This window comes from Carex rostrata, chromosome 5 (assembly GCF_964058835.1).
Source record: "Carex rostrata chromosome 5, lpCarRost1.2, whole genome shotgun sequence".
In the NCBI taxonomy this organism is placed as follows: Eukaryota; Viridiplantae; Streptophyta; class Magnoliopsida; order Poales; family Cyperaceae; genus Carex; species Carex rostrata.
Genome location: NC_135922.1, coordinates 11,801,415 through 11,826,734, shown reverse-complemented (window position 1 = coordinate 11,826,734; position 25,320 = coordinate 11,801,415). Strand labels below are relative to the sequence as shown.

General features: G+C 34.7%; 3 protein-coding genes across 4 annotated transcripts; 1 reads left to right on the top strand and 2 right to left on the bottom strand.

Moving 5' to 3' along the window:
* Nucleotides 1-717: 717 nt before the first annotated feature.
* Nucleotides 718-4,593, top strand: LOC144554301 (uncharacterized). 2 transcript variants are annotated; one of them, XM_078302624.1, is made up of 10 exons: nucleotides 718-895; nucleotides 1,410-1,452; nucleotides 1,558-1,635; nucleotides 1,744-1,768; nucleotides 1,865-1,897; nucleotides 1,989-2,110; nucleotides 2,213-2,343; nucleotides 2,528-2,742; nucleotides 3,333-3,598; nucleotides 4,342-4,593. In XM_078302624.1, the coding sequence occupies exons 2-10, from the start codon at nucleotides 1,450-1,452 to the stop codon at nucleotides 4,432-4,434; spliced, it is 966 nt and encodes a 321-aa protein (XP_078158750.1). In that variant the 5' UTR covers nucleotides 718-895; nucleotides 1,410-1,449; the 3' UTR covers nucleotides 4,435-4,593. The 2 variants fall into 2 exon arrangements, with proteins under 2 accessions (XP_078158750.1, XP_078158749.1); XM_078302623.1 differs by having other exon boundaries at nucleotides 757-895; nucleotides 1,401-1,452.
* Nucleotides 4,594-5,333: 740 nt separating this feature from the next.
* On the bottom strand, nucleotides 5,334-7,974 carry LOC144553855 (uncharacterized). Its single transcript, XM_078302044.1, has 6 exons — nucleotides 7,377-7,974; nucleotides 7,060-7,285; nucleotides 6,583-6,970; nucleotides 6,414-6,423; nucleotides 5,864-6,259; nucleotides 5,334-5,600 (listed from the first exon to the last, which is right to left on the bottom strand). Exons 1-6 carry the CDS (start codon nucleotides 7,884-7,886, stop codon nucleotides 5,334-5,336), a joined length of 1,797 nt encoding a protein of 598 aa, XP_078158170.1. The 5' UTR covers nucleotides 7,887-7,974.
* Nucleotides 7,975-9,767: 1,793 nt separating this feature from the next.
* On the bottom strand, nucleotides 9,768-21,176 carry LOC144554062 (uncharacterized). Its single transcript, XM_078302272.1, has 11 exons — nucleotides 18,895-21,176; nucleotides 18,254-18,493; nucleotides 17,346-17,466; nucleotides 16,731-16,883; nucleotides 16,423-16,628; nucleotides 16,132-16,186; nucleotides 14,504-14,710; nucleotides 13,297-13,517; nucleotides 11,665-11,743; nucleotides 11,443-11,580; nucleotides 9,768-10,350 (listed from the first exon to the last, which is right to left on the bottom strand). Exons 1-11 carry the CDS (start codon nucleotides 20,946-20,948, stop codon nucleotides 10,195-10,197), a joined length of 3,630 nt encoding a protein of 1,209 aa, XP_078158398.1. The 5' UTR covers nucleotides 20,949-21,176; the 3' UTR covers nucleotides 9,768-10,194.
* Between the last annotated feature and the right edge of the window lie 4,144 nt (nucleotides 21,177-25,320).

Genomic DNA, 25,320 nt, shown 5'->3' with positions numbered 1-25,320 from the left:
TAGAAATCTAGTTTGAAAGGGGAGGTTTGATGCTCTTCGTTTTTATTTGTTTAAAACTCCTTTTCTTTTGTTTAAAACTCCTTTTCTTTTGTTTGAATTGCCATACATATTTCATGAATAGTTGGTGAGCATCTATCAGAAATGGAACCTCTTAGTTGACTTGTCTTGCTAAATGCTTGCTTGTAAAACATTTATTGCAATCAAGATTTATAATTAATAAAATGTGAGAAAGAAAATTGTTTTATTAAATTTTGAGCTTGGAATAACTTGTCTCATATTTGGATTTCAACCTACTTTGGATTTGCTTCTGGGTCCAATAATTTGGATTTAAATATAAGAAGTTACAAACAATTCACCAGCCATTACAGCTATTTAAGGCTTTTCATCTAAATTTGGGCTTATACCTTCTCAAATCATAAATATAAGATACAATGCTTTGGAAAGCCTAAATTGGAAGCTGAAGTCTAAAGCCCAAATAACTATTATTCATTTTAAACCCAAAAATAGATGGACAAGAAATAGCTCACGGTAAATTTAATTTGTTGTTTAGACCTGTGCTTCTAGAATAACCCCATTTACTCAATGTTGATCGGTTGATCCCGCAACCTACTACTATGTTCCACCAGAAACTAATAGACCAGGTCCAGCTAATTATTTATCTAAGCATTTTCTCAATTTTACTTTTCACTTCCCTATTTGTTTCCATTTCATTTCTTCTTTCCAAAGAAAGCCTCAGACTCGGATACCCTCAAATCTCTCTTCCCATCGATTCCCATCCAACAAACCCTTCTTCAGTTCTCCTTTTAATAGCGGATTCATACTGCACGCTATCTCCATATCTCTCTTACGATCATCAATCAATCGCATCCACCTTCGCCTTGAAACAATCGAATCGGTAAAAAATCAAATCTTACTATTTATGTTTTGCTGGAAATACAACCTGGTTTTGGTCGTAACCGGTATGCAATTTTCGTAGATTAGTGTCTTTTTACAAGGAATTTGAAGCTATTTGCAATTTCAGAAGATACTTTTGCAAAAATCAATTAAAAATTGCAAAATAATTCGGTGAAAACTGCTCCTTTTATGCAAAATGTAGAAAGGTTATGTATAATGCTAAACCCTATTTATTCGGAAAAACATCGGACAGTTGAAAAACTGTTAAAACAAGTGCTACCAGTAAATTGGGGTGAGTATCCCCTGCGGTACCCTATTGTGTAGAATAATTCCCAGCTAAGCCAAAATCATTTCAGTGCTTGCTTAGATTATAGAGGGTCCGCTTTAAGATTAGTGCCAGGTTAAACGGACGATGCAGATCTCCTTCTACACAGTAGAGTACCCACACTGTATCTGAACTCAGTAAATTGACCCTAGATTTAAGTTTTTAACTTTCCCTTTTGTAGGAACACTAGGCAGATTACTTCTGACTTCTGTGCTGAGCCTTTGATCATCATGGTATGCTATAATTTAAATATATTTATTGCCTTGTTATATACATTTTCCTGTATAAATATTTATCACTACTGTATGTTTATTTATATTATTGCATTATTTATGTAGTATTACGAAGGATATGGATACCATAATGGTCCTTTCGAGCAGACCTACCGTTGCTACCCAGCGTCCTTTATTGACAAGGTTCCCTCTTGCCTAGATTTTGAATCAAACTGTTTTTCAATTTATGACTTTCATTTCATTATTGAAATTTTTTAACTGAGATACTCTTTTGTTTGCTCTCTTTTACAGCCACTACTTGAAGCTGGAGACAAGAGTACGCCATTTCATTTCTTATTTTATATATTTTTTGTTGCATGATTCATTTGTGTTGTTACTAGTTAAAAAGTAACTCACTATTGTTAATTTTCAGTTATGATGCCGCCATCTGCTCTTGACCGTCTCGGTACACTACTGCTAATGACCCTTGATATTTTTATTCAATTACACCATAATTAATAGTTTGAAAATTATGATTTTGTTGTTTATAATTTCAGCACATCTCAATGTTGAATACCCAATGGTATTCGAACTACGCAATGTTGCAACCTCTAGAACTTCGCATTGCGGGGTATTAGAATTCACTGCAGAGGAAGGGATGATCTATATGCCCTACTGGGTATGTTTGTCATAACATCCTCGAGTCGCATTCATTTGCTGTTACAATATAAGTTGGGTTTCATTATATATTTCCTCTTTGTTATCTCCTTTGGTTTTGTAGATGATGCAAAATTTACTACTACAAGAAGGAGATATAATCATGGTTAAAAACGTTACTTTGCCGAAGGGCACATACGTCAAGCTCCAGCCTCATACCACTGATTTTCTAGATATTTCCAACCCAAAAGCAATGTTAGTACTTAGTATTTTCATTGTCAAGTATATTATAATTTTCAAAAATCCTTTTAATTTTCCTCCATCAGACCATCACGCCAGATTATTTTTTTTTATTTATGTGCTTTGAAGGTTTATATTTTAGAAGTTCCTCACGATATAATGTCCCACATATTTCCCTTGTTTTATACATGTATTTTAGATTGGAGAAGACGCTGAGGAGCTTCTCATGTTTAACCACAGGAGATAGCATAATGGTGGCGTATAATAATAAGAACTATTATATAGATATAGTTGAAACAAAACCTTCTCCGGCAATCAGTATCATTGAGACAGATTGTGAGGTCGATTTTGCCCCTCCACTTGACTATAAGGAGCCTGAGCGTGTCAAGCCTGCTGATCCCGTTGGTCCTGCAGGTACAGTTGTCAAAATGGTGCTTTTGATTTTTGAGCATATACATATATTTTCAGTATGGTTTGTCAGTATGGTGTGCCCGTATGGTTCTGTGAAAGTATTCAGTTTTCTTTTTTGTATTTATTACTTTTATGTGCATATGTTTTTAATAGATGTGCCTCATCTCTATGTTTAAGCATCCCGTGTTTATTTATTGAACTGGAAATGATCAAAGATTCAAAACGTCTCCTACTGATCATACGAGGGGCAGTAAATCACGATAAGATTATTGTTAAGTATGTATAATGTTTACTCAAATGTGTACTCAACATTTGTTTCCACTTTCCAACTAACACTCAGCATCTGTGAGATTTGCTACAAAGAATTAGGGAGTATTTAGGTGTAGTAATGGAGGCATTATATTAGATTTTGGAAATTTTTACCCTTTATCAATGAGCCTTAATCTTTAAGCCCGAACTGTAATGAATATGTTCTTAACAAAAATTTAGATGCTGACTTTATTAATTTTGGTTAATTTTCCTATTTTAAGTTTTAACAATTCATCGGTGTTGGCATCGTTATAGTTCTCTGTCTAATTTACTTATAATCTCAGCACAAGAAGATGTACCAGAGGAGCCGAAATTCTCAGCCTTTACTGGTACTGGGAGGCGCTTAGATGGCCGACCAGCCAAGCAAGAAGATAGTGTACCAGTTGCAGTACCATCTACTGTGAATCACCAGGCTAAGTCTACAACTGGTAACAAATCTGGTTCTGGTTCCTCTGCTGAAGCGAGCACCTCTACCAGTAAGACAGGTCGACCAAGTGGGAAGCTTGTTTTTGGTGCAAACTCAGGTCGCCCTTCGAAAGAGACTCAAAAGGTTTGTAAGTTTGTTACATTATTAGTTCCCTAATTCTATTTGTCTATCATATAAATCAATGATCTAAATTATTTAGCTTTTAAAGTATGATATACAGTATAGTCAAATATTTTTATGTGCACTGGTACCATTCCATTAGACATTGAAACAAAAGATAGAATAATGCTAGATGCGAATCCTGTAATGCCGTCTCTGTGTGCACTTGGGAGTATATATCATTTTGTCTTTTATTGTATACTTTTCACAAGTGAGGTTATGGTACTTTGCAAACTGCGGGTCGGTCTGTGCTATGAAAATGTACTTGGAGACCAAATTTTATATTTTTCTAACTTTTATTTTTTATTTTTTTTAGACAAGTAAAAAATTGCTCGATCAAAAAATTCTGGACCATCAAAATTAGTGATTTTCTACCTACCTGAAAATTTCTAACAAATATAAAGTTCGGTCTCTTAGTACATTTGACATGGAGATCATTTTAAATAGTTCAGATCTACTATTTGAATTTTAAAATTTGAGATATGGATACATATCACGGACCAATCCGTGCTTTGCAAAGTACCATAACCTCACTCTTTGCAAAGCACCTTTTATTACTGCCAAAAATTACTGGAAGATTATTCTTAGTTCTGGGCAGTTAAAGTACCAACCAAGAGACATTGTGTAGCAAAAAAAAAAAATTTTATTCATCCAAAGATCAACCTTTATATTGATATAACATTGTACAAATACTGATATCATTATAGGTAGCACCAAAAGAGGAAAAGCAAGAGGCCCCAAAGAAAGAAGAGCCGAAATTTGCAGCCTTCACAGGAAAGAAGTACTCATTAAAAGATTAATTTGTCAAACAGAAGGGATCTAATTTATCTTTCGAGAACCTTTTGTCTAGTAGAACATGTGTTTTATCTTGTAAATTATATCCTTAAATTGACTTGTTCAGTTTAATGGTGAACGTGATATTTGTGCTGATGAAGAATCTGTTGTCTGATCGAGTGACCCCACAAGATGATTTTGCAAAACGGGTACGGATTTTGGTTACTTTTATAAAGATTAGAATCTGCATGGGGTGTCATACAAATTTGAAATTCTAATATTGACAATAGATATCAGCCCCATCAAAACTGGAATTCAGATCCGATGCAATACACAACTGTGTAGAATGTGATCTCAGTCATCCGTTTTTATCCGGCATGAATCTCAAAGCAGACTTAGGGTCTGATCGGAAACCCCACTCAATAGTTCAATTCATTTCAATTCATTTCAATTCAATAGAGTTCAATAGAGATGAATTCCAATTGAATTTTGGTGATCGGAATAAAAATAAAAAAGAATTGAATTCTTTTCACATTTTTGATTGGAAAGTGTACATAATACAAGAAAATGATTTCATTTAAATTAAAATGACACTTGTGCCCTCAAACATATGATTAGTAATGATATGATGATTTGTCTCATATTAACACAAAAAGATATTTATTCGGTACCGAGTCATCGATTGTACCAGTAAATACCATAAGAAATCAGGTTCGGTACTGTGCTTTTGGGGCCCTCTTCCTCAGCTTCACCATCTAGCTAGATTTTTATAGTGCATATTGCTTCATAAGAACTTAACCTTAAAATATAGTACAGTTAACATTGTGCTATTGGTTCATTATACAAACAACCATCCGAACAACAAAAAAAATATAACAGCAATTGAACCTCCTATAGCAAAATAGATAATACAAACAACTCTGTGCTATTGCTTGTTATTCTGTTGGACTCCGCAACACCTGAGCCATATCTCCTTGTCTCCACAGCACCTGTCCAAATTTTCTAGAATTACCACATTTTCAGCTTGAAGTTGGTCCACCTCATCAATTGTATTAGTCTCTTCCCATTGACGGAGTCTCTCTTTTGCAGTCCTTGCCTTTGTCCCAGTTGCTCGATCCTTCTCATAAATGTCACGAAGGAGCTCCAAATTGGGAATCTCCTTGTCCCGAATACGCTTCATTTTTGGTTTTGCCTTACAAGAAAAAAATAGCACATGATTAAGTGATATTCGATTAACTTGGTACCAGATTTTTAATTGTACCAAAAATGAGCAATCAAGGGCAGTACCGGTATGAATATGGTACAGGTTCAGTTTATGGCACCAGAGTAAGTTTGAGTTCAATTAAAAGCATACATGGCAATACTATTTCAGATAAATGGCAATACCATTTTTAAGACTGCTCGAGTTCAGATTAATCCAAATTAAAAAATAAGCATCAAATATATACTACATACCTTAATTAGTTCATTCCAAGTCTCCGGTCCTGCTTCTATCTTCTTTGTGGTATCATTCCATGATATACCACTCTTTTTAAGTGCATCTAAAGCAAGATGCATTATGTCTTTTAAAGTCTTCAAACGGTTAACAATTTTCTCTTTTGTAATATTGCATTTAAATTGTTTGTTGATGGCATCGATTGCAACCCTATAAGCTTCTCCTTGAAAGTTCCTGTCATCTTTTAAACCTTTTATCTTTTGCTCTCGCAAAATTTCGAGAAGAAGAGTATCCATTGCCCTTGGCCATGAAAAGTATCCACCTTCTGATTGCTTCTCACCATGCTCAACTCCATCAAACATCTTTTCATTGCTTCTGTCATGTTCATCGAACAAACCATCAAGCTCCATGATGCTCTGCAATTGAAGACAAAAAATTATGTAAGCTTCAATTTGAGTACCATACAATATCATACAATATGCAAGTACTGGTAATTAAACATGGTGAATGCATTAAAAATATAAAATTAGTCTTAAAAGTACAAAATCAGTAAATTAGTCTTAGAAGTACAAAATCAGTACTACAAGTCACAAGTACAAATTCAGTAATATAAGTCACAAGTACAAAAATCAAAATACTACTATTACGTTTGATGATCAATAATATAAACTAATGTCTATTAGAAATATAATCTCGCCACATCATAAAAGCAATATTATCTCTAATCCTTTCCCCACACCTATACTCATTATTTCTAGTAGTTGGTGGCGTGTCATCTTCCTCTTCACTATGCATAAGCTCATTGTCGACTTCATCAATTAGTTCTTCATCAGGGTCAACACCCATTAGAAAATTGTGGATAATGCAACAAGCAATAAACACATCTGACATAGTATCCTCATTATAATGAGGCTCAGTGCCACTGGCTATAATCGGGAATCGCTTTTTCAAAACACCAATGCACCTTTCAACTGCATTTCGTAGGGAGGAGTGTCTGAGATTGAACAGTTCCATCGGATTTTCTGGAGCATGATTTGTGTACTCCTTAAGATGATATCTCATACCACGATAAGGGGTAAGGAATGAAGGTGTTAACATATATCCAGCATCAGCTAGATAGTACTTACCTAAAAAAAAGGCAAAAAAATGAGTTTTAAGTTTTTATTATGCTAGATAACTATGTCTAACTAAAAATTACTATTATCAAAATCATTACCTTGAGGTATCTTTAATTTATCTGCTCGAGTTAAGGCATCCTCAAGTATCCTTGAGTCATGTGCTGAACCCTCCCAACCCGCTAAAACATATGTAAATTTGAGATCAAAAGTACATGCTACTAAAATATTTTGCGTAGGAAATTGCTTTCTGCTTCTATATTTCCTAACATCATCACCAAATATTTTAACCCGCATGTGAGTTCCATCGATTGCTCCAATGCATTTCTGTAAAACAAATGTATATATACATAACTTAGACAATATTTTTAGAAAATCTGCTAATTTGGTATAAAAGAGGGAAATGCAATGTCCATACCTCAAAATATGGGAAAATTTTTCCTTCTTTCATCAAAATCTCGTTCGGGATTGGACAATCATCCATTGGTTGAACTAAAAATCTATCTTCAAGTGATATCAATGCTCTAAGTACATTGTGGAAATGACTACTGATGGTTCCAAGTGATCGTCCAAAGAAAAACCTAAGTGTGCGATTCCTTACATTATGAGATAGAACATGCAAAAACTTGGCCACTTGTTCCTCAACACAACTGTATTGATTATCTCTAAGGCGACCCGTGCCTCGAAGAATATAGCACAACCTTTGAAAAGCATGCGGCCTCATGCGTATGACATCACGAGAATCTTCAAGCTTGTTTAAGTCGTTTATCAAACGATCACGGGCTTTTTTTCGTTCAAAATTAGCCTCGGCTCTGGCTTCTAAAATCAGATTCTTATTGTACTCAATAAAAACCAGAATATTCAAATATGCGACATACGCAGTAAAAGCTGCTATAAAAATAGTCCTATCACCTTCAAAATCATTCATCCTTTTCCTAAAACCAAATGAACAATATTATGGCTAAGAAGCAATTACTAACTATCAACCTATATGAAATAATCTAATTCTTAATGAAATGAGCATAAATTTGATTGCCAATAAGTAGAACTAAAAATCGACAATACAGCTATGTTAACAGTACCAAAAAATTAAAAGTGTGCCACAATTTTGCTCAATAAATTGCAATATCAAAATCTTAGAAGAGGGAGATGCAATTCGGGACCAAAAGAACTCAAAAATCAAATGAAAGTTATAATAGAAAAGAAGAGGTGTTTCAACCTGAAGTTGTGAAGTATCCAGAGTTTAATGGAATCGTAGGATTGGCTCGTTTTTCCTCTTCAAATGGTTCTCCTACTTCCACCACAAAAGTATTGTTTGAGTTCTCAAACTTGTTTTCCTTCTTTCTCTTTCTTAGTTGCTGTGATCGAGCTGTTAGAATGGAAGAAATATATAAAAGAGAAGTCGGAAAACGAAGAGTCACGAAGGGTATTGCTGGAAATAAAAATGGCGCCACTTCTAGCGAAATGAACTCCCGCCGAATCTCACCCATTTTCGCGAGAATTTGTTGGAGCCAAAAATTCCCTTCAAATCGCCTCAAAAGAATTCGTTTCTCGTCGCTGCCGCTCATCCGATCAGAGAATTTCGGAAAAATCCAATTCTATTTCTCGTTTTAATTGGAGAAAGGGGGTTCCGATCAGACCCTTACCTATATTCTAAATGAGAATTGAGAAGGGTTCAAATGCCTTCATTTTTTGTGCCTCCATTATGTATCCATTTTTAAAAATTTAAGTAACTCAAAATTTAAATCTTAAAATTCAAAATAAAACTGTTGGATATGAGCTACATCATTTTATTTATGCACGTGTGAAATTCAAAATAAAACTGTTGGATATGAACTATATTTTATTTATCCACGTGTAAAAAATTATGGCATTTCAACTTTGTTTTGTTTGTCATCTTGAGCTTATAAAAATGTATACTAATATGGATAATTTCTGAACGTTGATTTTTAAACTTATTGATTCACATAAAAGCAAAATTGAAATGTGATAATTTTTTATGAGTACATAGAAAAAATAACATAGATCACATCAACGGTTTTATTTTAACATTTAAATTTTAAATTTTGAATTATTTAAGATTTTTAAAAATAGAGGCATTTCAACCCTCATTCTAAATAGACATCAAATAGATATTTGACCTCGCTGTGATTATTTTACACGATTAGGTACCTTAGGGGATGCTCTAAAAACTATTAGAAAAACCAAACAGTCTCAGATTTCTGTTTTCCTTTTTTGTTTACAGTCTTCATTTTTCTTTGTATAAACACCTAAACGCTCAAATACTTAATACATATTACACCTTGATGTATCATATTAAGGTAGTTTTCACAGGAAATTGCCCAACTTTTCTTTTGCTGATGGAAATGTCGATGCTAATGACATCACTGATTGAAACAGATTAAAAGTTGCAGCTTCGACAAACAAATTAAAGTTTAGTAAATAGCTTGTGATATAGTACGAAGTTATGTAACCTCGAGAAAAATTTATTAATTTATGAGAAGAGTTCAAGCCCCTTTTTAGTGCTCTCGATGTCTTTATTTCGCTATAAAAAATGTAAAGCTCAACTGCTTAAAAAGCTCCAAAAATTATGGAAATGGGTAGTCTTTAAGGATGATGTACTTGCTATCGTTGAGACTTGAGACAATTCTACCCGCATTTCTAAATAATAATGATAATAATAATAACAATAATAGTAATAAATAAATAAATACATACATACATACATAAATAAACACTACTGGATTACTAACCCACTTTCAGAAAATAACCTAGACTTATCATATACAAATAAGGAGTTAAGAACAGATTGTATAAATTGAATATGGCATTAAATGATAATTTACATGCACACTTCTCAATATGACCGGGTTGTGACTTGTGAACTTGCATCAATGGTGATACATACTTTGTAACAATCAGAGAGAGATTAAAGATAATTCAGTGCAGTACAAATAAAAAGATAACAAGCATAACTTCCCCTACAAAAACACCTCAACCTGTATGGCCTCATCTCAAACCCCCGAGCGAATCAAAAAGGGACACCCCAAAAAACAAAAACAAAAAAATCAAACTGTACCACCATTGGTCGTTTCTCTAAATGTTTGCTTGGAGAGCTAGTTCTATCCGGGTTTAGGCTCCATTCCTCGTAACTAATCTCCGTATCTTAATTATCAACAGATTTGCATCTTTTCACCGGTATTCATTTTTGGTAAAGCTCTCTTCACAAAAACAATTTACCAATAGTAGTCGTCAGACCAGTGGTGATGGGGCTTCCAACTATTCCTCGAGCTGGACCTCTCGTTATGCCGTTTGCTGTTGTACTCTTCATACTCGTTATAATGGCTTCTTTTCCCTGACCGGATTTCCTCGTCTACATCATATTTTAACCTCTGCAAAATGCACATTGTAATAAATTGAGCATATAGTAGGAACCTAGTTGTTTCTGCACTACGTGTGATACACTGCATCTAGGGATGTTCACTGGGTCCAGTTTATTTGGTTTTCAACCGAACTGAAAAAGTTTGGATAATATGGTTCGGTTTTTCCGTTTAAACTGATCAGTTCGGTTGAATTTTTGAATTACTTTGGTTTTTTATATTTGGTTTGGTTTAGATTTTTCAAAACTGAAAAGACCAAACCGACCAAACGCTATATGGTTCAAATCCATGCTTTGGCTTTTGGACTTAAAATGAAGTAAATTTTTTGGTTTAGATATTTTAGAACATCTATATATTTCGTATGGAATAAACAATGTGTAATGTCAACAACTAATATATATATTCTTATTTATTTCTATGATTATTAAATGATATTTGTGTATGTATTGAGTTTGGACCTTTTAAAATTTAATCTCTTATATCAGTTCAACCAAACAAACCAAAATTTACTTTAAATATTTTGGTTCGGTTGTCATTTGGTTGGTTTGGTTATATTTTGAAAACCAAATAAAATTTTAGCTTGACTATTTTAATTTGGTTAACCGAACCGACCCAATGAACACCCCAAATTGCATCAACAGCATCATCCTTTTCTTTGATCTTTTATTTCTCCTAGAATTTACTTTTGTTGGAGCTTTTGCAAATAAAGCTAATATTTAATATTATTTGCACATTACACCTCACATGTTTGGGACCAAGTATCACTAGCATTTTCACATTAATTCAAATGAAAAAGTCGAAACAACATCTAAAACTTCTGATTTGGATTTGGTCATAGTTGTGATCAAGGTTCTAAATAGTGCGCTATAGCGCCGCTATAGCGTTTTCGGACCATAAAAGCTATGACGCTATCAGCGCTATAGTGCCGCTATTTGAGTATAGCGCTGTTTTTTTAGCTAATCCGCTATGATGCGATAAACGCTATTTAAACCTTTGGTTGTAATTATCGTTATTCGGAGTTGCTTGCAAAAAAGTTCAAGGTGCAGCATTTCTTGGTTCCAATTTAAAAAACACAAATATTTTAATTGAAAGAAAAGAAAATACCTTGGTTTCATCAGAAAGTACATTATAGGCTTCGCCAATAGTTTTAAATAAATGATCGGCATCTTTGTGTACTGCTTGCACAATCTCATTCCAAAGTGAGTCATCTAGAGTTTCGCTTCTCACAAGGAATTGTCCAGCCTAAATTAAAAACCAATACTTCAATAAAGAAAAAAAAAACATTTAAACGGAAAAAAGCAATAATAAAAATGAAGAAATGGGAACCTTGTCAGGATGATGCCGCAAGGCTGCTTTACGGTAAGCCTTCTTTATGTCAGCAGCAGAGCTAGTTTGCTCAATCCCCCTGTTGTTTTATACACATGAAAGAAAAATTAGTGTCATATTTACTTAAAAGAGTTAATTTTCACTAAAGCCTCTGCCGCAACACTAAATTGCAGAAATGTCCCTCTGTTTCTACTGTTTGCAAGAAGCTCATAAGAGTATTAAAAAAAAAAAAAATCAATTGTTTGCTGGAAAATTTATTCAAGCTTGTCTTGATAAAGTTAAAAGTATTAGGACGCATAAAAAAGGTTCCAATTAGCAAGTACTAATCTAGGACTATGTATTGGTAATTATATAAAAATGTACAGCTATTGCTACATGCACACGTCTTGTATTTGCTAACATTCGTTAGCATTCTATGTACTTTCACACATAACCTTTATATTTATTAAAGAAGGATACACTGAGAATGAACGTGATACAAAGGTTAATAATTTTGTAATTCTAAAACAATACTACATCTTGACTCTCAATTCTGTACTTAGTGGCCTTTAAAATTACAGTCTGTGCACTTGTGAGTATTTAATCTAAGAAGTTATCTTATGCAATTGAAAAAAATAATAATAATTGAACGGAATGAGTTAATTTATCTAAATCCCTATCATCAATTAATCCTAATTAACCACAGGATTCAAGTGAAAGGGCAACTATGTTTAAACTCCAACTTATTCAAGTGAAAAGGCAACTTTGTAGAGAAAATAGAGAAAAAATTAGATGGATGGAAGGGGAAGTTGATCTCAAGAGGAGGCAGATTACAATTGGTTAACTTGGTATTATCCTCTATTCCTATCTACTTCATGGCATGCTTTCAGCTTCCAAGATGGATTCTTAAAAGAATTGACATGATACGAAGACAATTCCTATGGGGCAAAACAGATGGTAGCGTGAATGGAACGTCTCTAATGAATTGGGATATGGTCTGCTTACCTAAACACTATTGAGAGGAACTCTGTGTCAGAGCTACTGGAGGGCAGTGACACTATGCTACACCCAAGCATCTCTCTCAGAGATGCACACCCCATAATTCACATACTGAAGCCAGACCTTGACCAATAGGTGAATTTACAATTCACTGATGCAAGGGATGAAATCATGTGGAGATGGGAGAACACTAGACTCTACTGGGCAAGGTCAGCCTATAACACCATGATAGGAGGAAAAATCGGTTGGCATTTCAAACAAATGGGCATTGAGGTTTCTATGCGTATGCTGGCACATTTGGAAACAGCACAACATGGTGATGTTTGGTGGCCATCGGATGCAGCACGACCCCCCTTGCTGATCGAATTCTAGATGAGATTACACTGTGGAGGAGATACTGCCAGCACTAGGGGAATCAGAACATACATACTGGTACAAGTAATCTAGGAGTTAGGGTGGCTGTGTTGTTTGTAATTTAGTTGAGGTAAACTGGGAACTTAGAAGTAAGATGGAGGGTATAATGTGTTGTTTGTAGAATGGATGTGTCTGTGGTGTACATTTTAACTTTATCAATATAACACTCGGCAGCCACTGCCGATTTTCTAAAAAATTATATTTCCAACTGAATTGAGAAAGGCATTAGATGGCACTTACAGAATAAGGTACATGTTCAAGGGAGTTCTCCTTCGTGACTCGTCCTCCATTGAACAAAGCCTGGCTGAGGCACGGTGAAGTTCCGTGTTGCCTTTCGATGATTTCCCGTGAGAGGCCGGCTGAGACGGTTTTTCAAGAAGTGAGATCAAGATACGGAGATCACTTGCAGCCTGACCATACTCCCGAATTGTTTCATATAAGGTAGCCCTCCTGGAAATTGCCTAACAAAATAGAAAAGAACTGTTACTTCTTGTCCATTTTACTATTGATTCTTTGTTTCATCAGTTTACGAGTATTACTGTTTTACTTTTTCCAGGTGGTAACCACGCCAAAAATAAATTTGCATCCCCTAAGATATCTCAAATTTTGTGTTGATCCATACATAATCTGAACCATTCAGCACGATCTTAAAGCAACCCATTTAATATTAACAATTCCCATGCATCTCAATAGACACCGAAAATACTTTTTGACCCAGTTTTGACATAAACTGAAAAGTTGAGATAACTCGGAGGATACGGACCCACCAAAAATGGCCTCTATATACTTGTTTAAACTGATGACAGAAACACAGATAACCAAGCACAAAAGATAACAAAAATCAGGAGAAAAGGAAAGGAAAAACCAATCTTACCAGTATGCTAACTTAAATTAACCCTAGCATCATAATCTAAGATACGAATTATAAACAAATCGAGCTTATTGTCTGTATGTATAGTAAATACCAGAACAAATCGGTGACACATAACCCTAAAAATACAAACGAAAACCTCTATCTGGAGAGCATTTACAGAAAATCAGACACGTTCAAACTACTTGGGCCAAAGGACCAGCATAGAAACAAGAGGGTTCAAATACCTCCAATTTTTTGTGCCTTCATCATGCCTCCATTTTTAAAACTTTAATAACTAAGAATTTAAAACTTAAACGTCAAAATAAAAGCAGTTAGATGTGAGCAATGTTATTTTCTCTATATGCACATACAAAATATCATTTTTCAATTTTATTTTTATGTGAATCAATAAGTTGCAAAATCAACATCCAAAAATTATCCACATGTGCATAGATAAAATAATGAAGATCATATCTAATGGTTTTATTTTGACATTTAAGTTTTAAATGTTGATTTATTAAAGTTTTTATAAAATGGAGGCATTTGAGTCCCTAGTCAATAAACAATCCCAGTTTTCGTAAAAATGCAACAGACCTTGGCATAATTGGGATCCAGAGCTATGGCCAATGAACAATCGGCGATGGCATCCATGATCTGGCCTTGGGCTTGGTAGGCAGCTGCACGGTTTCCAAAGCATATGGCAGTGAAAGGGCAAGAGCTTCCATTGTATGTCAGAGCTGCAGTATAACTCTCAATTGCCTCGGCATATCTCCTTGCTTGAAATGCTTCGTTGCCACTTGCCTGAAAAAAATTTGGAGAAGACAGCTTAAAAACAAATTTTGGAGGCAAGCCTTGAGAGTGGTCAAATTATATTGATTTTGGACGTAAGCCTTGACAGCTTAAAAATTGAGAAGACAGCCTAGAAAACAAACGCCCCTTATTTTTTTGCCCCAATCATGCCTCACACTCTTATCTCTGTTTTCAAAGTTCAAACTATCGATCCGGACCGTTCAACAAGGTATCCATATTTAAATGTGCTTGGAGACCAAATTTATATTTTTTTACATAGGTACAAAATCGCTTTTTTCAGAAGATGTTGGACCATCCAAAAACAGTGATTTTGGACTTGCACAAAATTAGTAACAAAATCTAAAAAACATAAAATTTGATCTTCAAGCGCATTTTAATATGGAAATCATGTTGAGCGGTTCGGATTGACTATTTGGACTTTGAAAATGGAGCTGAGGATGTGAGGCATGATTGGTGCATGAAAACAATGGGGCATTTTAACCCTACTCATTTTTCAATAAATTTTCGAACATCCAAACTGAGGACTGCTTATGAAAGTAAAGCTAGAATGAGCATAGGCTAGCTAATAGGGTTTATGAGCTTATCCTAAAGTACATCAGACCAGCTTCAAATGACGAATTTAAACTGTTGATCTCAACATACATTTATGAGCTTATCCAAGCATTTATGTTCCATATTTTTCATATTTTGAGAACTCTGTGTATTCAAGAGATTGTATAATGAAGTATTTTGGTGCATTCATTTTCAACACTTTTCAGTCTCTTTATCTCACATAGAGAACTCGCAAAATAGAAACCTGGAACGGAAACACTTCACTTCAAATGTAGATCAAGGTCAACCATTCAAATCACAATTTGAAGTTGACCTGATGGTCTTTAAAGTTAGCATTACCCATGCTTGCAAAGTCAATTGACCCAATTTACCCTCAGCTGATTTAAGAAAGAGAGATGTTCAAATAACCCAAGTTTTTTAGTTCCACAACGCTTGGGAAGAGAAATCATAGATAACCAATCCTAGTTAATTCCAAGGAATTATACTTTTCTTGGCAAACAGGAATTTCATCTGGTGCTGGCCCACATCAAAAAATTACAAACCATTTGAGGTGATACTTTTTAAATTATGTGATTACACCAAAACCAAAGCCAATTTAGGATTTATATTATAAGCTAAGCATCAATTCATTATTTTGTACCAACTATAAGTCTATAACTAATTAAGGCTCAATTAAACACAACATAAAAATCGACTATGCAAATTGCTAAGGAAAAAGCAAGACCACAAAAAGAAAAACGAACAAGAATCAAAACTGAAGTCTGACATTAACCATACCGATTCCAAAATAGTTACTGCTGCTGTGATAGGAAAAATTACTTCCTTCAATTAAGCTGGAGATAAGAATAGAAATAGAGTACCTTGAGGCGCAAGAGCTCACAAATAACAGCAGGAGATGGATAAATTTCCGAAGACCTATAAAATCACAAGTGCTTTTATTACAAAATGCAATGATAAAGAGGCACATTTATGCACTGGTTCATGCACATAAACTGACAAATGAAAGCAAAAGGGAAAAAAAAAATTCAATGACACAAATAATCTCCTATAAAATCCTAATCAATTCAGGATGCAAGCAACAATGCATCTAGGTCAGGTCAGAAGTTCCTTTCCACATTTCTTGTCAAAAATGAACAAATTCAGAAGAATACCTCTCATCAATAGGTTTTACTTCCTCATACTTCTTCAGTACCTGGAGCGCCTCTTCAAGCTTACCCAGATAAAAGTAAGACTTAGCAAGGAGAATCCATCTCCAAAGCCGTGGGTCCCGCACACCAGACCTCCCAAAGTTTGAATTTTTCCCAGCCAATTCTGAACTTTGGTCGCATAGTTGAATAACTTCTTCATATCTACGCAACTGCAATTCGCAACAAAAAAGGGGGGAAATATATCTGTCTTCTATTTTGAAATGACCTTATTTTTAATTCAAACAATGAGGTAATCATAAATTGTATTGTACCAGCAAAAGAGCCTTCGCTTTCATCTCTGTTAGATTATCGGAATTAGTACCGATTAGCATGGCATCAGATATCAATTCCAATACCCTTGTTACTTCAGCTGATGTTCCTTTCTGTAAGAGTTGAGTGGCTTGGTCCACATAGTGAGTGAATTTCTATAATAAAAGAAAAGAAATGATATTGTAAGTTAAAAGTTTCTTGCTTCTGTATAGCTTCACTTATTTATTCTATTGTAATTAATTTAGATACTCTCTATTTAATGAGAACATTTTGAAAACTTGTGATAAAACAACATTGCATAAAAGAATACCATTGCCTTGCCAGCCATTTTGGCCTCGATTTAGTGGTTGAGTCATTGTTTAATTGGGACTTTAGTTGATTGGAAAGCTACAAAATAGCTTATGTTTTGCTGTACTATACTCTGTCGGGCACGAAAGATGCCCTATGCAAAGAACTACCAAAACAGCATGCCAAACATGGAGAAGGAACACCAAACATGGATAAGGTGTCCTGGTATGTTCCAGCAGGTATAGAGACACCAAATTACAAAATAAGTAGAGCCAGAACCAAATTACAAAACAGATAAATTAATAAAAGGCACAAGATCATATTGTTACCTCAGTTTTACCAAGACCTTCTCTCGCCTCCGCCAAGATCTTTGAATCAGCACTGTCAGATTTAATACACTGGTTGTAGTACTTGATCGCCTCATCAACCTCTCCCAAGGCAAGCAGACAACTGGAAGTAGAAGTACGTTAATACCCTTTCTTTATAAATACAAAACATGAGATAGTATGATGGTTCTCCCAAAGAAAAAAGACAGGGCACTGAATGCTATTATTTATCTGTTATTTTTAAGATTTATGGGGCGCACACAGTGTTCTAAATAGCTAGCTATAGCGGTTTTGGACCTAAAAAACTAAGCTACAGAGTAAAACTGCGCTTATCGAGCTACGGCCGCTATAGCAGCAATAGCGGTCCGCTATGCTACATGGGCTTATTATTATTATTTTGCAATTTAAATGGGCTTTAAAGTCCAAACTGAAATTAAATTACATGGGTTCTTTTTTTTTTAATTTAAGAAGCTATATCAATAAATTTGAACATTGTGTGTTGGGCCATATCAATTAAATTATTTGTATCATGCATTATGCGTTGGGCTCTCCAGAAATTAAAACAAAATGTAGTCCCGAGATAATTTTAGAACTTCTTAATCAATTTGGTGTTTTTTTCTATGGGACTTTAGATAATGTTTATTACTAGTAGAAATATGAAATATAAAATATAATTTTTTAAAAGAAAAAAACGCTATGTATGAGAGCTGCGCTGTTCGCTAAAACTTTTTTTTTCTCCCTGCTATGCCGCTATTAACGCTATTTAAATGTAACTGGTTCCACATAATTAGTTGTCTCAACTGTGTGTCAATTTTGAGGTCACACTGCCCCAACCACATATGGTCTAAGAGAGTTGAGGCTGCATCCAATGAGAAATCTAGTCTGTGTTCCCCAAATTATTACATACTTACTTTGCAGCTCGAACACGAGCTCTGAGAAACCCAGGATCAGCTTCCAAGGCAATAAGACAGTCAACAAATGCTTCCCTCATTCTTCCTAGTGACATGCGTGTTGCTGCACGGTTGCTGTAACAAAGCATCAGCGCCCGGGCACAGCTTCCGGAACGTTCTTCAGAAGTAACAGAGTTTATCCCTCGAGTGTAATACTCCTCCGCCTTTTGTAGACGCCCATCTGCATAGGCCTGATTTCCCCTGGTTAATATTAAAACAGATATTAGGCAAAAATGATTAGAACTAAAAGGAAACTCAAACATGCCCTATAATTGAACAGTACATTAATATTTCCAAAAGGAAAGATGATGATGTATCATTACAGAACTGGTATTGCAAAGTACCATTTCGGAGAGGCCCGGGATTGGTATGATACAGATACATAGTGTTGGGACCAGATTAGTACCAGCATCCATAACAGTGCAGAGCAAGAAAATGTACCAAGTTTTTATAAAGCAGACTAATGTTTAAGCCTCAACCAACTACTAACAAAAATAAGGTGAAACAAATAAAAATCTTCCTGGAACTGACTGGTACAATCATGGTAATATATGTTGCTTTACATGCTTGATAACGACTAAAAAATATGTCAAGTACAGCACCTTGTGCGCCATTTTTCACAAGCCTCCAGCGCACCACCACTTGTTCCTGCCATCTCCTTCTTTGTCTCCACTCTACTCCTCGTTTCCTGTCTTCCACTGTCAACACTCATTCTGACAGGTGAAGTGCTGGCATCGGTCCATTCGCTACTAGGCTGCACAGAGCTACTGGTAACCCTATTTTTCCTCCTAAAATGCCTTCTGATTACTGGTACAGGGCCTTGAGTGGAAGTCGATGCAGTAAACCTGAAACTGGATCCAGATACAGTACTTCCTGTTTCAGCATTAACTGAACTGCTTCCCACATAATCCATGCCGCCTTCTACAGCCTCTTCATTGGTTCCAGCATTAAATGCAACAGATGTTGTTCCAGAAGCCGAAATTTCATCACCTTCACCTTTAACTTCTTTCTCCTCTGCTTCTTTGCTCCTAGGATTTTCATTTTCATTTAGGGTTTCCTGCTTTATCTCAAGCCGCTCAGCTGCAAAAGCAAGTCCAATTTCTGCTTCTACTTCCAGGGAAGTAGAATTGTGTGTTTCATCAGATGCGTAATTCTCTCGATATGGTGAACAATCCATGGGAGAATAACCAGCTGGTGAACCCAGTGCTGGTTCTGTTACTGGTATTTGTTCATCTTTTTCTGATGAACTTGCTCTGTCGCTGTATTCTGGTACCAAGGAAGGGATCCCAGGCTGGGCCATTTTAGGTTTACCCAGCCTATTTGGCTTTTTCTTTCCCTTCTTATCCCTCAACCCAGCTTTTTTACTGGCACCGATTCCCAATTTCTTCATTGCATCAGGAAGTGCAGTTTCCGGGATTTTTGTTTCTGTTTCCCAATCTCGGAAATTAAAAGAGAATGTGCTATGACTCTCTGCCTCTTTGCTTGTTTTGAAATTCTTCGTGTTGTCACCAAATGTATTAGCTGAAGAACCAAAAACAAATTTTTCCGCATAAGTAGACTCACTGGAAGTCTGCCTAGAGCCGGTGCTTTCATTTACCTTAGTTCCAAATATATATACTGGCGGCTTAGATTCTAAATTCCCACTTCCACTTCCTAAATTCAATCTTTCCACCTTTTCTGGCAAAACATCAGCATCTCCATTTGCTATACCATCACCAGTCTTTGCATTTTGTAAGTTGAGTTTCTTCATTTCTTCTGGAAGCGTTGAAGCAGGACCCTCATTACAGCCAGGAACAAAACTACCTGGTTTTTGCTTTTCATTGGTTGAATTCTCCTCAGCAAATTTGCCAATTACATTCTCAGCCTTCTCCTCGGCCACAGAAGAACTACTTATATAAACTGTCTTTTCCAGTTTTTCCCTCAAAAAATCAGCATTTGCAGTGGCATCCTTACTTTCAGGAACAGAAATACTACCCCCAAAAGTGAAATTCCTGTCCAAATCGGAGCTACCATTTTCATTAGCGGTCCCATTTTCCACTGGGATTTTCTCTTGGGTGCCATGGTTTCCCTTTGATTTCTCTCCAAATACAAATCCATCACCTTGGCTAGGAATACCTTTTGATTCAGTATCTGAATTAAATGGATGCCAAGTTTGCACCTTCTCAGGTAAATTCGAAGTACCTAACGTACTTTCAGAAGCCCCGAAAACAAAAACTGGTTTGTTTTCCTTTCCATCTTTCAAATTATTTTCTGGTGGTTTCTGGGTCGAACTACCAAAAATAAAGGGACCCCAACCAGTCTGATCACTTCCTTTATTAGCAGAGCTATTAGTTCCTTTAACAGAGTTTAAACTTACATTCTCTTCTTCATCTTTATGTTTACCAACATTGGTCGATGAACTGAAACCAAACACAGAAGTAACGGATGGATCCGAGAATGTGGCACCAGAATCAAACGGGCGCCAGGATTGGATCCGCTCGTGAACCGGGTCAGAATCCGACTCAAGACTAAATGGGTTGTAACCCGAAACGGGAGGCTTGGGCGCTCGGGAAACGGACCCGCCACGACTCCTTAACTTAACGAAGCGAGGTCTACGATCCATCGGCTTCGGGTCGGGTAAGTGGTCGGGAGGGAGACCTACGATCGCCGGTGGCATCGAGCGGAGAGCAGCATGAAATGAAATAAGACGAAGGGAGGGTTTGCTTACGATGAAGATATTACGGACGCGTGTCGGTTTGAAATAGGGGTTAGTACCGACAGTTGTCGGTCACCGGCGATGAAGGGAAACGGGAAAAGGAGAAGTGAGGAGAGTTTTGATTTGGGGGTGGGAGGGATTGAGTGATGATTGCGCAAGGCGGCGAGGTTTCGGGTTTGATCCTCTCCATTTTAAAAACTGGAAGAAAATATATCACCGTCATGATCCTCTCTTTTTCTTAAAAACTGGAGTTATCATGTCTATTGACAACCGTTGGATCAAGACTCCAAGAGAAATTCGGAGGCACAGATGATTCCCGCCCATCTTTTGGCGAATGGAGGAGGATTGAGAAGGTGGCAACACCTCCATTTATTTATTAATAGAGAGGAACTTATGCCGCTTTTGAGCTTGTTCTGATCGAAATTAGAAATTTTGATTTGAATTTGTTTTGTTCTTTTATTTGGGGATTACACTTACACAGTTTACACTTGCGTTGCCATCAAACTGGAAGCAACGGATGTTAACTACCAGAGACTTATTTACGGGCCGGAGTTCTTCCTTGGGCCTAGATCTGGCCCATTTTTGAATTCCTTTTTAGAAATTTTGATTTGCATGTAAAATAAGGAAATTGTTACCGTTGGTCAGGATTTAAATAAAGTAAGGTTGATTTCGAAGTATAATTCTAATTTTAATTATAACATTTACATTTAGAAATATTCGAGTTATTTCAATATTTTGAATTAATTAAGAGGATATAAACTAGATACAGAGGACTTCATGTATGTCGAACTCTTAATTATCACAAAATATTATATTATATTTTATAAAAAAAATTCAAAATTGATTTTCTTTTTTCGTATTGTTTTGCTTAGACGAATGGCTTAACATGGACCGAATAGTGGTGTGCCAAAGTAACATTCATAATTAATCACAACATTTAAAAAATTTAATTTAGTATTACAACATTTCTTTAATTTACAGAAATAAACTTACATTTTACATTCTTTAAAAAAAAACATATTCTGTCCAATCTCTCTCTTACATTTTTCTTTAATTTACCTAAAATAAACTAGATCATATAAAAATTTCAAATTTAAGTTAACATTTTTTTTAAATTAAAAATTACTAGATAAATGATAAAACTTATATTGCAATTTTATTATTTTTCATGACATGGTATAAATTTAGTATAAATTGACTTGTCCATGTTGAATTTTAAAATTAAATTTTATTTTAAGCTATCGTCTAGTAAGGGTGTTTCCAGATAAGAATCCAGATACACTACTTGTATAAGTATACCAGAGCATATACTTATAAGTCATATGACTGTGTTCAAAGTTTAACCTGTTGATTCGAATTATTCAACATGATCTTCATACTAAAATGTACTAGGAGATCAATTTTACATTTTTTGGAAAAAAAATTTACTAATTTTAGATTTTTTGGAAAAAAAAATTACTAATTTTACATTTTTTGGAAAAATAAATAAATAAAGAATTTTTAAAAAATATTGCATCAAGATGCGCACAAAAACTATCATTTTTTTACCAATTGACTTGATATTAAATAATTTAGGAAATTTAAAAATATATAAAAACAAAGCTCTCAAGAAGATTTGTTGTTTGAATTTTGAAAACATATATATGACTTATAAACAGATGTTATAATATGTTTATATAAGTAGAGATAAGATGAAACAAAGAATGATCAAATACAGATATTCATTTATATCTCTTTTTGAAGTTAAAATCATATATGAGTGCGCATAAAGCAATAAACATGTGCATATATATTTGTAAAGGGTGCGAAAATATTCATAAAAGATATTTATGTTATACTTTTAGTAGCCCTTTGACGACTTATTTGTTATGTCATTATATTATTCCAACAAAACAAAGTATATCAACTATGCATGCAACAGAGACATCTTGGATAGAAGTTGGTGTGACTTGTGAAGATACGCTCTGTAGAATTCTAAGATTTTGTGAGTGTGATAGTTGCATTTGTTTAATAAATAGACAAGCCAAATTCTTTGAATATCTATAGTTGGTAGAGAGATGTCAATTTTTGTCAGGACTGAAAACCACTGGAGAGAAAGCACCACTAGCTATATTTATATATGTAATAGACATATATAGTTTAGTCTCTAGTTTCATTTAAGAGTTAGGCTGGGGTGCTATGGATAGCATAGAGGCCTCTATGCTACGGCTCAATATTCGAGTTTTCAAAATCCAAACGGTCGATCCGAACCGTTCATCTTATTCTCCATATTAATATCTGCTTGGAGACCAAATTTTACATTTTTCTGAATTTTTTTACTATTTATTAAGTATTTTACAAAATTGTTGATCCAACGGTGGCTGCACAAAACAGTAAAACCGTTGGATTAGCGATTTTCAAAGTGGCTTAATAAATAGTAAAAAAAATCAGAAAATTATAAAATTTGGTCTCCAAGCAGATATTAATATGGAGAATAAGATGAACGGTTCGGATCGACCGTTTGGATTTTGAAAACTCGAATATTGAGCCGTAGCACGGGAGGCCACTATGCTATCCATAGCACCCCAGCCTAACTCTTCATTTAATTCTATAACATATATATCTCTACAGTCTACACTATACATCTCATTGTATCAGAATAAAGCAAATAGCATATAATCTCCACAAGGCAACCAAAAGCCATCATCGGCTGTCATGGTTGTCTTGTATTGAGTTTAGAACATAGTTAAATTCCATTTAAATATAGGATCCTTTTGAAAAACAATTTTAAGAAAATTTATATATTAGGTATGAAAGATTGCGTTGTTTTGCCGAATTAATAACTAGTATTGTTTCCATGTGTTGCAATAGGAACATGTTATAAATAAATAACAAATAGCATTAATTACTAAATGGCATGTGCACGTAAATAATTTTCTTAAATAACATATTTCAATGAATAACATACATATTTTTTATTTTTTTTTGACATTATTTCATACAAAATGACATATTAAATAACAAATAACATTTCTTAAACGATATAAAGAAATGAAAAGAAATAAAGACATGATCAATCAATCTAAAAACTCTTTAAATAACATTCAAGAAATAGAAATAAATGATGATCAATCAGAAATATGATACAATTTACATGTGGCGAGTATGTGTCTAAATAAATTTAGATTTCTACGTATGAAAAACATCAAAATAAGGAAGACTATTTGATTGGATGACTAATATTCACTCCGAAATTTCATCTTTTAATCACAGCCATTGACAGATCAAGACATCTACATGTTTCTACATGTTTAATATAAGATAATAGATATCATTTAGTCCCTCTTGTAACATAGAATTACATTACATGTTATTAAGTCTTATCAATCTCATTTTTATTAATTTCGTCCCTAATTTATACACCAATAAAGACAAAACCTATTGGATTTTTTTTTTTAAAAAGAATCCATAGTTTTATCTTATGCTAGTGTTATTGTTGTAGATATTTCTTAGCTAGCATGACACTATGACATGGTAGAGATCTATGCACATCATGTCAAACTACAAAATAGGAAACATATAGCTCTAATCTAACAATATTAAATTAATCCAACCTGTTCTTGCTCAATTGAGATGAGACAAAGCAAAATAAAGTTCAGATTTGACCTTCAACCGTTGTAAATAAAAGAAAAAAATTTGAAGGTTTACCTTTGAAATAACACTTTGTACAATTACCACATCAATCCATCTATGCTTTTACTAGACAAAATCATGCTATATAAAGAGGAACACATCATTTATCCAAATCAACAAAGTTGAACAAATAACAGCCCCAAAATTATGATATTAAAACTTAAAAAGCAATCAGCAATCACTTCCAAGAGATTTGTTCAATCATGGATCTAACAATTTTGTTAGATGTAGGAAGGATGTAGGGCTCCCAAGTGGGCATTGTGTTGGGCCTTTATGGGCCTTAACCAGACAAGAGATGTGGCATGTTTTGAATTGGTGGGGAGCGGGGACACATGGACAAACTTATTACTTATGTTTTAGATTTTTACTGTTTTACCCCTGTTAGAATCAGCTATATCCTAATTAATGTTGAGTTATTTATTTATTAATAGCTATATGTAAAACCAATAATTGACTATAACCTTAGCTTATCTAGTTTCTTGGTATGGTCACGAGCTTACTATTCAATACATCATTTGCTAAATTGAGCAATCCCCTGAAGTATCGTAATTATTCAGCACTATGTTAGTCTATAATATAACTAGAGCTCACACATAATGCACTAGGTTTAATTTTGTGAATAATAAAGTCATAGATTTTGCTCGAGCAATCAAGTATCTTG